This window comes from Sapajus apella, unplaced genomic scaffold, assembly GCF_009761245.1.
Source record: "Sapajus apella isolate SASKATOON/1434 unplaced genomic scaffold, GSC_monkey_1.0 scaffold29, whole genome shotgun sequence".
Classification (NCBI taxonomy): domain Eukaryota; kingdom Metazoa; phylum Chordata; class Mammalia; order Primates; family Cebidae; genus Sapajus; species Sapajus apella.
Window position 1 is genome coordinate 21545268 of NW_022436969.1, and position 12473 is coordinate 21557740.

At 36.7% G+C, this 12473-nt stretch overlaps 1 protein-coding gene across 3 annotated transcripts in view; it reads right to left on the minus strand.

Moving 5' to 3' along the window:
* The window catches only part of PIEZO2 (piezo type mechanosensitive ion channel component 2), a 447097-nt gene that overhangs the window by 52256 nt on the left and 382368 nt on the right, over positions 1-12473 (minus strand). For 2 of the 3 annotated variants that reach the window (XM_032293399.1, XM_032293398.1), the window contains 5 exons: positions 11962-12051; positions 10293-10414; positions 9188-9259; positions 4749-4855; positions 3366-3464 (listed from right to left, as the gene is read on the minus strand). In XM_032293399.1, the coding sequence (XP_032149290.1) occupies positions 3366-3464; positions 4749-4855; positions 9188-9259; positions 10293-10414; positions 11962-12051 (490 nt within the window). The remainder of the gene's footprint in view (positions 1-3365; positions 3465-4748; positions 4856-9187; positions 9260-10292; positions 10415-11961; positions 12052-12473) is intronic. The other variant, XM_032293400.1, reaches the window with a different exon arrangement.

Genomic DNA, 12473 nt, shown 5'->3' on the forward strand with positions numbered 1-12473 from the left:
TCAATTATTTTCTGGCCTTTTAATAATTTGAAATAAAAAAAAGGAGCTACACCAAGCTCTCTGACTTTTGAAATAATTTTTCCTCCCAACACAAACTAAACATCCCTGTACTATTTTTATTATCATGAAATTCAATTTTTTTTAAAGACAACAGATGTTGTAGTAATATATTTCATCTGGTTTCACAGATATCATGAGATAAACTTTGGACATACCATACAAACCATCATTCTTCCCAAGTCCCTGCATCTCACCACCATTTGTGATACTTCTTACTGAAGCTTTTGTACTGTACACAATAGGAATAAGCTGGAAGCCTCATCCAATATTAGTAGGGTAGTCTCTCCCATCACAAATAAACTTTGAGTCAAAAGCAAAATAACATCTTTAATAGTCTTATTTACTTTGGGAAAATAGTTTTGCACATTTAATACTCTCTCTTCTGAATAACAGCTATTACCAGCGACTTGAGAAAGGGATGTGTAGATTGATTAGTACTTTGCGAGAAAAAAAAAAAAGTGATATTAAGGTTAAGGAGTTATTCCAGAATAGCATGAAAGAAAAACTGTGGGGCTTTTGGTTGCCTTTTGTCATTTTCATTCAAGAGCTGAAAATGGTTGTATTAGCACATTGTAACTGATAACCAAGAAAGAGCAATTATGAACAGCCCACCAACCAAGAGTCTCCCAAATCATGCAGAAAGAACAAAAAGAAGAAGACCTTGATAGAAAAAGCCATCTAGCAACAGGAAGCCAAGCAGGCATGCTTCTCATGCACCACAAACACACCTGGGTCTCAGGGAAGCTGGGTTTTCCATTATGATGATAAAGTTAAATAAATGTTTTCTGGGAGCTCTTTAAACCCAGATGTTTTCATCTTATTCTATATTATTTTCAGATTTCTGAAATCTTTTAAAAACACAGCATAAGCAAATCAGTGGCATTGTGAAATCAGTAGAAAGTAAAAAGGGATTCAACTTTTCCATATATGGAAATGGAAGGGTCATAGGTTATTACAACAGAAAAACTGTTTCTTTTTTCTCACTGGTAGAAATCTGAATTTTATGCTAAATTAAAACAAATGCAACATGTGTATTATTTCTGAATAACAAATTCTAGGAGGCAAAAATGTCTTCTATTTTATGCCAAAAGCATATTTTAAACAATGGGGAGATGAACTGGGATTTGCAGGAGAAGGACTGAATAAAGGAATTTTTGGTAGATGTTTATTGGCTACTTTAGCTGGGAATTCTATCAAGAATATGTTTGCAGCATAGTACATTAATAAGCAAACTTGCCTCAGCACAATATTGGTTGTTTTAAAAGAATCTAATTATTGAATGTAAGAAATTTTCAGGTTTAAAAGCAACATATGGTGACATTTCCTTTAAAAAAGTGTTATCACAATATTGCTTTTAGATAATGCATGAATCCCAAAAATAGAAAGCAAAAAGGTAATTGAGGATTTGTGAATGTAAGAGGAGCACGAGTTGGAGGAATTCTTTTTCTCTGAAGAAAAATAAAACTGGGAGGAAAAGGAGAGAAGAAAAGGGATGTGAAGGGTGGAATCGAAGAAGTCTTGTAGAAAGGGTGGGTTCCATTAACATTTTGGCTTATAAAAGGGCACTCCTGGCTCAACAAAGCATCCCTAAAGAAGAAGCACGTCAGTGCTGCCTCACTGTCATGGGCATGGAGGTATGCAAACATCGGGGAAAGTGGAGAGACGAGAGTCATAGGGTAATTCCTTATTTGTAGGTAAAATTATCTTAACTTTGATGTTTTGAAATAGAAACATTTTACAGTTCCAGGAATTATTAATACGGGTTAGAAAAATGTTGACAATGAAGAGGAGGGGGAAAGGTCCCAATCCTTACTGAGTCAAGAAATGGAAGGCTCTTACCGAACTTCCCAATTCTTACTTTGCAGCTGCACCTGTCAGCCAGCTGGATGGGCCTCCCTGGAAAATCAGACACAAGCTCCACCAACCAGGAGTAGAAAAATACATGGAAATTTACATGAAAGACCTCTGAGCTCTCTAAACAGCTACTACCAGTAGTATGCATTCCTGACTTTATCTTAAATTTTACCATGTATTTCAGGGGAAAATAGGATTCACTTTACTAACAACTTATTATGCGAAAATGCACTTATTCTTTAAGATGGGGAGAGCTTTATCGAAGTGGAAATCCTTAACCGAAATAGGTGAAGTTTTATCATCTGTCCTTTGATTCAGATATGGTCTAGCACCTTCTTTATGTTTTCTGTAAGATTATATATACATATTTAAATTAAGACAGGGGATAGCTACGTTGTAATCTTTCATTTAAATAAATTCTTAAATATGAGTTGAGAAAGTGATATGGTAGTCATAGAAAAGGAAAAGAATTTGGGGGAATCAGGAATGGTAAATACACTAAAAAGTAGGATCCTGGCATTTTAAAAATAGAAGGAACCTAGAGGTGTGGATGCTGCTACTCAACGCAGAGCCACGGTTGTGCTTCACATGAGATCTTGAGGGAAATGCACAATTTGAGGTCCCATAGGACCTGCTGAATCAGGACACGCATTTAAATAAAATCCCAGGGTAAAATGTGAGAAGCACTGGTCTACATCACTATTGAACTATGAGGGACATACAGATCAAAGCATTGTAGTGGCTGCCCCAGCTGAATTCAGGAGAAAGGTGTTTCTATAAAACGTAAGACTAGGAATTCATTATTAGTGGTTTTTTGTTAACAAAGTGACTGCAACATAGGTAGCTGAATAACTTCACTTGTGCATTAGATAAATCAACAAATAATTCTTGACAGCGCATCCGAAAGCCCTAGCATGAATTTGTTAGAGTGAGGAGACCCGCAGACTGCACTGGGTTGATCAGCCTAGGGAGGAGCTGGCTGTACCAAGTGCAGAAACTGGAAGACAGCAGTTGAAAGGGAGACGAAAGAGGGATGGAGTAAAAGACGTCTTTTATTAGCTTATCCAGAATTTTACCAGCTTTCTGAGAAAAATTATCACACTTTTAATCATCAGAACTGATGCATGCAACCAGATGTGATCCTTTTAAAATGAGATGTGACTTAGGCAACACCATGAGAAGGAGAGACAGTATATCTGTATCTGCATTTTCTCTTTCTATTTTTCGATAGTCTCTGATGTCCACTTAAGAACAAGAGTCAAATAATAAGAACTTTGGTTTCTAAGAACTTGTTTTTGAAAACTTTTTCTAATACTTTAAATTCCTATAATTCCTTCACGGTACCATCTATAGAACCAAGAAAATGCAGAAATAGGGCAATGAAGGTATGTTTGTCTACAGTTCTACAGAGCAGAGAGTCACACACTATACATCAGTAAAACATCAAATACCTTTGCAGCTCTGATTAAATATTGAAGAATAGTTTTGGGAAGTTTAATGACAGACTTTGGCAAGGCTAAAATGGCTGACGCAAACTTCCCAATAGCTCTCTACAAAGAAGGACAAAGCAAGAGTAATTAGTAGAAAAAACCAAAAACTAGCAATTTAATATATGATGTCAGTATGAATTTGTCTCTACAATTACACAAACTGGGTTAAAAGGTGACAGTCTCTGAAGCTAGAATAAAATGTGCTCTGTTTGTAAGTTAGGAATAAAGTAAATAGTCAATTATTGCATGTAATCCATCCAACATAGTGAAGATGTTCATGTTCTCTCCTTTGCTGCATGATGAGTGGTGGTTAGAATAAAACTCTTTTGAATAAAAATAAATGAGTTAAGTTGTTAGTATTTGACAAGCCAGTTGCAAACATGCACACAAACCCAGTCATGAAGAAACATACACAAGAAGCAATGGAGGAAGAAAGAAAGCATCAGACCAAGGTGTCTCCATGAAGAATTCAGTTTTTCAATGTCATTGGGAAAACAAGCATGGATAGACCCCACCCACTTGAGCAGACCTGCCCAAAAAACTGATGATGGCCTTATCGTGGGCATATCATGTGACTTGATGGACATCATTCTATGTGCCTGGTAGGAAAACAGATGGGAAATAACCAATAGCCCCCATATGTAGTTAACTGATAAAAGAAATGCAGACCGATTTTCATCCCATACATAACTCTAATGACAAAGCCTCATCTTTAACAAGCATTGATTCACATTCACCCAGTATGCTATATTAGGGTGGTGAGCTATAGCTGAGAATGGACAGAAGGTACCAAAATTGAAAGGTAGCTAAGCTGAAAAAAACAGAACGGTGCCAGATATTTTTATTACTAGTTCAATATGTTCTCAAATCTTTAGCAATACATATGGTACAGTTTTCAAAATTTGAAGCAACATTTAAAAGATAATTCACTGCAAGACAAAGCAAGGATTTTGTTTTCATTATTGACTATCTCACATATTGAAATAGAAGTCCATTCATGCAATCCAAAGCAATGCCAGAGAAGTCTTTTCACTTCCTGCTTGCAAGAGCAACATTAAGCTCACCCAATGAAGCTTTATTTTTTTTGTTTATATCAGAAACTGTTTCATTGCAAGTGAATGAAAACCTGACCTGAATATGGTTCTTGCTTGGTACTAATTGCAGTGTTGCTGGGAGCAAGCATCCTTACAATTTAATTCAGAAGTAAAGAATTGCAGATGTAAATCAGAAGCTTCAGGGAGCTACAACATATGAATACGGTAGGAGGTATCTGGCCTGCAATCAAGGTCTCTCAATAAGAAAAGCTCTTCCAAGTAGCAAAGGAAAGGTTTTTCCCATAATTACCTGGAACGCTGACCTTCGGGGAAGTTCTTCATCTTCTTTCTTTAATTCTTCCTCTTCCTCCTCTTCACTGTCCGTTTCAAACAAATAATAATCTCCACTCCTGACCACTAAGCAAAACAAAATATTTACTTATTTCTTGAAAGACATATGAGGAAATTAGGAGCTTATTAATGAAATGTCCCCTAAAGGTACACAAATTGTCCATAAGAGAAGCACAATGAGAGATGTTGGCAGGGAGGAAAACACACGAGATGAAGAGAACTCATCTTGGCTGATGCTACGTGTGTTGCCATGTTGAGTCCACAGAGTATGAGGCCTTGTTTTTGCCATATAAGAGAATTGGCCACTACAGGGTGGATCTGTGATGTTCTCCCTTCTTCACTATAAATTTTACATAGATGAAGTAGATCAACTCTGCAGCAACCAGTTTTGTTACCGAGATGACTAAAATAACTGAAAATTATCATTTCAAAATTCGGCAATTTTGGTCTTTAGACAAGGCCAAAGTGAGGTGGAGGATTAGGCTTTATCTGAATGAGCCCAAACCTTTGCAGATAAGCCAATCAGGATGATTCAGGACCACGGTCAGTGTCACCAACCTCCTACTTCACTTTATACTGTGCAGACCTGACTTCTCCACATGTAACACAACGGACAAAACATACATGGCAAGACATTTGAGACAGGTGAAAAAAAAAAAAAAACCACACACACACATTGCCATAAGGATGAAATTGGCAGGTAACACTGAAAACAAAATGACACAGCATAACAACAACAACGGCAATAACAACAAAAACACCAACACCAACAACAACGCTCTGGCTACTTCTAAGTGTCGTGGCCCTGAGACAGACTGAGAATGGCAGACAGGGTCCATAGGGTTTAGCACTGCTAGGCTTCTGGTCAACAAGGAACTCCCCAGCGGTTTACTGAAATTTGGGGAGCACTCTACTGACCATAAGACACAAAGCACAAACAGTATGGATTGTCTTTGCCTTGTCTGATACTTTCCCTGCAAGAACATCATGCCTGTGGTCAAGAGTTGGGAACAGAGAAAACTACAATGTACAGAGATTTAAGAAAATTTAATAAATTAAATCTTTATCAGTTCGATCATTATTTTAAGTCTATCAGAGAAAAGAGGCCCAGTATATAACATTTCTGATGCTACAAGCAATGTCCCATCATTGCAGGAAAAGCAGGAAAATATACTTTCAAATTATATTCAGGTTTTCAAATTCTCAAGCATCTTTTGGACGACATATCATGATGTCTTAAGTTATCTTTTGGGCCTATACATTGTAAGGTAATGGAAAACCTTGGCTTGTTTAAAATTAGTTGCTTGAATATCACTTCACATGGCCAAAAGTTTAGTAATTTTGCCCACGATTTCAGAAGAATCTGAAGCCTCCATTCATGAAGATACAGAGTGAATGAATTGGGCCTTATATCCTTGAACAGAAGCACTGACATTTATTATTTTCATTTTGAAGAAAGAACCAGGCCCAGAGTACTGGGTCCAGGCCTTAGGAAATAAATGCAATACAACATAAGTAAGAATAAGCAAGAACAAACCAAAGTTACAGCATTACATTTGACAGTGAAGAAGACCATTAAAGTAATGCCTTCACATAAGCCGAGAGATTCGCAGCAAGGTGACATGGACTCTACATCACGTGGTCGTTTGAGAAAAACACAGACTATTATAAGATTGAGCATTTTACCCTCATTATAGGTTCCAAAATCAACATTAGCTTAAATTGTATTCAATCATACCTTCGATAACTTTTATTCACATGGACAAGTTCAAAAGGTTTTTTCATCTCAAGCAGTTGTAACATTGATTTTATCATTAGAAACCACCGATATTTATGTGAGCTAGTGGAATTATCACATAATAAAAAATAAAATGAAAGAAGTCTCTTATTTCCTTATAAAGTGTTCTTGAAATGAAACTAGAAAAACAAGAGCATATTTTCATTCATGCCAACTGCTAAATACTTAGTAGAAAAGCTCTTACACATATATTTGTTAGTGCAGATGGAGATCCTGATTACTCCAGCTTGTGTCCGCATGCACATCATGGATGTTGATGTTATTGCTAAATTACTAAGTTTGAAATTAACATTTTAAATTCTACCACTTTTATCCTCAGAACTTGGCTCTCTGTTTCAGATATTTATCAATAAGATGAAGCTTGTTATAAATTTAGGCAGTACTGAACCAATATTGAAACATACAGCACTGGAATGGAAGGTATCATTGAACAGCAATAATGCAATCTTACGTGTGTACATAGGTATGGAAGTAGGAGATTTGTCTCTATACAGACCATGCTAAGATCTTCACTGCTTACCAATGATATAAAGAACATTGCAATATTTTTGCGTTGTCAATAGATTTACACATGTGTATCCAACTGCACTAATTCTTACACTCAGCATCTCTAAGAAATAGCTATTTGAAAGCCCAGTAACTCAAAAAATCCAATTAAGGGCTTTGAACAAAGTACTTCCATATCTAAAGATAAGCTCTAGAACTCATCATAGACACAAAAATAAAGCACACATTCTTTCCCTTTTGTTCTTCATATGCTTGTAAGGAAAAATACATTTTGAAGAAAAAAATTAACACCACAGTCTGAATGAATCCAAACTATGGATCACACACATTTCTGCATTATTGCATCATAAGGTACTGTAACAAGGCACATTTAGTTAAACATCAGTCTTCAAGAACTTGATATAATGAGGGTGAAATGAACCAGAAAATCTAAAGTCAACAACCTTCATAGAAAGTTCTTTAAATTTTTACAACTTGTAAGATAGTTATCAAAGACCATATCCAATTCCTTTGCAAATGCAATTTTTAGATGAGAAAAGGAAAGAGAACCACAATGATTGCAGTGGGAATGTACCCCAAGTGAAGTGAAAAAACATTCAATATGACACGATTTTGAAATGGGTAGGTCTCTCTTAACTAGCAGAGGCCCTTTAAAAACACAAAGACAAGCACAGTTTACTTGTGACTTGATAGAGGCAGGCATCTTGTGCACCGCATTACCAGATTGTTAGCGTGACCGTCATGCCCTGAACAGTAAATAGAAGAGTCACATTGGACTCTGACTAGAATCTTTTGTCTTTGGACTTGGGAGGAAAATTAAATAAAACTCTTTATAATCATGTGTTTTTCATTTTTTTGTCATCATGTTGAAATTCGATATTTACGATTAAATTTGATTACCTCCAGATATACTGAGCAAATTAAAAATATTGCTTCATTAAACTAGCTTGCTGAATTAGAAAATTACGTCTTGGGAGAGAGAGGCCAATGTCAGATCTATGTGAAATCAAGTATTAGGCATGGGAAGAAGCTCTGATTTATTTGACTTCCTAGTGATTCTAAATATCCTCCTGGTAGACTCACTACTACAGCTGTGTGACGTTATTTGTCTCATTGATATTCCTTGTCCCGTTAAAGTAGCTACAAGCATGGAGACATTGTGTAAGATATTAAAAAACTGAAGACAACTTGCAAAATAATAATTATTCAATATTCCAAGAAATTTAAAGAGGACTGGATTGGAATGGGTCATTCCACTACAATGCCATTGGCCTATAGTGATATTTCCTTTGCTAAGCAGAGCAGGTATAGCCACTGAGTTCCAGAATTCCTCATTCATATTTGTGACCAGGAGGGAAACACACTGCATTCTATGTGGCTATCAGGATCTGCTTTTAAAAATAGTTTTCTGGGTTTTGCTGTTAATTGGTCATCTCTGAGCATGGGGTGGCTTCAAAGCTGTGCCACATGTGGGCATTGGAATTTGGAGTGCCTTTTTGAGATTGAGGAGGAAGCAGAGTGAGAAAATGAGTGCATTTTAAGTTATCCCTCATCTTTCTACTAAATAAATTGCTAAAAATTCTTAAATGCAAATAAAATCAAAGCTGTGGGAATGAGGAGAGGGGAGGCTTACTGGCATCCATGCCTAGTGCCTTACAAAGAGGGTCACTGACACTTTGAATAGAATGAGCAGCCTTAAATCAGAGTCCAAGGTGGAGCTCAATCTCATTTTTAGTGAGGGTATTTAGCCATAAAATATACATACGAATAGGGCTCTAGGCCTCAGAACTGGGTAGCATAATATTCAATTCTTCTTCCCTTTCTGAGCCCATAAATTTTGCTCTAGAATCTATAAGTCACGTGTTTGGCTTTCTTCAGCCAGCACAGCAATGTCTGTGCTGATGTTTCTGGAAGAATTGAACCTGGGGCTCAGAGACCCATTGACATTGGAATTTTCCTACACTCCGACCCCCCTATCAAGTCACAAGGATCAAACCATGCATGGAACACATGGGTCATGGGAACGCCTGAATTCTGGTCAAGGATATAAGGGTTAGAGTCGATGAGGTTGTAAGAGGATCAAGAAAACCTACTGGAAGCATGATCAACCCAAGGCCGCCACCACTGCTTTTTTTTGCCCTTGGCTTTCTGTTTGTCTGCTTCTCCTAAAATAAAATACGTCCAAATATTAATTCGTATAAAATGAGAAAACAAATTTTGAAAACCACGCTTTAACAACTCAATTGTCAAATCTAGATAAATTGCAAAAGTATATCAGAGGTCAGGTAAAGGAACTATACTGAATCTGAAAAATATACATGTATTAACAGTCAATTTCACAAGATAAATACTAATTGTTCTTTTAACAATATGCTACATTTTCACTTTCTTCTTAGTAACTGTGGGCATATAAAGACGTATAAAAAATACATCTCACATTGAATACTCAATTGAATTAACAGAAACAAAGCATCCCCCAAATTTTATAGAACCACTTACTGGCAAATATTTTGTTAAAGTACATAAATTACAATAAATTTTTTCTTGTGATTATATTAATTCATGGCTGGAAAATATAAATTTACTGACCATGAATAGATACTATGCACTGAGAAAATATCACGCATTATTTCTCCATTCCATTCACATAGAGAAGAATGCAAGCCTCTATAAAAGATCCTTTAAACTTTAATTTGATATAATAAATCTATAATTAGATATAATCAACATACATTTCATGGTACGTTTCATTGGAATGGGCAATAATTGAATGATATTTTAGCTACCAATATTCAGGTGCCACATAAAATACACATACATATTTCATTTCCATATAAAATGTATAGAAATAAAAGATAACTGTATATCACAAATATATCCTTTAAAGAAACAAATTAAGCAAAATTCTGACAATCTACTGCAGAAACAGATGTCTGTGGAACAAAAGCTAGGCTATGTGTTTGTTAAAGCTATCTTGCTGAAGAGTAGACACTTGTAAAGTAATTGATTCATCAAATATATACTTTATGAAACTAATGAACATATCCATTCACAATGGGAAAATAAAGCTTACTGAGTCAAAAAATGCAATGATAATATTGGTAAAATAAAAAGTAATATTATTTTACAGCCCTACTCAATATCATGCTATTATTCAATGTTAAGAAACTTGAAAAAGAGGAAAATGTCTTGACGTACTTTCATCATCCTCTTCAGAGAGTTTTTGCATGTCCTGGCTTTCCCCTGGCTCCTGGGTCAAGCTCAGCATCCTCTCCTTACCCTTTTTATATTTCTGTTGCCTGGCCTTGATGCGATCCATCCTATAAAGGAAAATAACATGAGTAATGCCAAGAACACATTCATTATTCTCATGTGGTCAGTACTTTGGACTTACGCTGTTATGTATATAGCTAAATTCATGGACAAATTAGAATATTTGGGAATTGTAAAATGGTTACTCATTAGCCACAAGTATCTCCTTTGTTTTATATGTGTGTGTGTGTGTGTGTGTGTGTGTGTGTGTGTGTGTGTGTGTGTTTGGGTGTGTGTTCCCATGTTATTTGGCATTGCATAGATGCTAGTCTTAACGATATGACCAATAATAATTATGCTAGGCAAGCTATATTTGATGTCCACTCACATCTATCATAGCCAGTTTGAACACTGCATATTAAGAAACACAAGTCCTTTATTCTCCCAAGTTTTGCATTCTTAAACAAATGGAAAGATTTAGCAAACAGAATTACAGTAATAGACTCCACTTATCAGAAGTTAGGAACACATTCTAAACATGGATCCAAATTTGTTACTCTTCTAGACTTAATTTGGATAACTAGAAACAACAATAAAAACAGTTGAACCATATTGCATTTACATTATAATTTTTTAGATATAACTTACGTCTTTATGAAAATAATTATGCTGTGGAATCATCTAATTTACACTAGGAAATATTTCTGCTTGGGAAAAAAGCTAGGAAAAAAGGTCAGAATGAGATGAAACTGCCCTAACAAACTTAGGGAACTTTCCTAGTGGGCAGATGGTGTCTCCGTTTTCTTGGGGAAAGTGTCTAGGCTTAGAATTCCATGGCCATCACCTTTTAAACCTGGCCCCCAAACATATGAGGTACTACCTGTTCTCAGAGGTTCCATTATTGCTGGAAATTTCACTCGAAGAAAATTCTTTCCCATGGAATTCTCAAATTTCCTGAGTGGAGTCAGTCTGCCCCTTGGGCTGTCCAGAATGGGATGGTGGGAAAAGATTTTGATGGGATATAGGGAACTCTAGCTTGTATTTCTAGTGCTGCCTCTAGTTAGTGCTGACTAAGTCATCTAATACCAGGGTTATCAGTTTCTTTCCAAAAAAGACTGGATGATATTATCTAAAATTCTGCTTCCAAAATTGACTCCACATTTACCCCCCTAGCCCACAGATGTAATGAATGCTTATAGCAAGTGCTTGGCACTGAGCAAGACCCTGTGTCATTCATCAGCCAGTTTAATCTTTACAAAAATCCGGAAAGACAGAATTGTGAGCTGTAATGTAAAAACAGAAAATTCAAATTTAGGGAACTTAAATGATCTGCTCAAGGTTCTGAAGTAAGTCACTGAGCTAGCAATTGATCCCTGGTCCTCTGCAGGAGAGCACCCAACCCCACCAGGCTGGAGCTATCCTGTTAAGCCGCTTTCACTTTCAGTCTAGTGGCATGAGCCACTGCCCCAGCACAAGAATAAATATATAGGAAGTTGTGAAAGCCCATACATATAAATATTTTAGGGGTTTGGGGCTCCCCAAGAGTGGAGTGCCAGCTGAATGTCATCACACAATCAGAAGACGGAAGAAGGATGAGCATCAACAGCATCCTTACTGTCGCTTCAGCTGGTCCATGGACTTTTTCTCTTCCTCAATTCTTGCCTTTACAGCTTTTACAATTGTGGCCTGGAAAAGTTCAGCTCCTCTAAAGGGAAATTGGAAACATGAACAAGTCAGTATTCTTGCTATTGTTGTTCACCTTTCCCTGAAAATTATTCCTAAGGGTTAGAAAACATCACATCTCTTTATGGCAGCTGCTTGCAGTTTCCTGGCTCGGAGTGGGAGTCAACAAGACCCCTTCTAGAAGCCTTTCCCCGTGAGTGAACAGGGCACAGCCTTCCCCCTGGGACTGTGGGGGCTGCTCACAAGCCCAGTGGTGAAGATCAGTGAAGGGAAAGTGTTTTGCATTCTCCAAGACTTTGAAGCCCATGAGCCTCTACAAACCTGTCCCACTAAACATTAGACTTCAGTGAAGCGTCCTTACCTGACCTTATTATAGTTATACCAAGAGGAGAAATTTGCAAAAAGGGGTATGTTCAGATTCATTTTCTCTTCAACGAGCAGAAA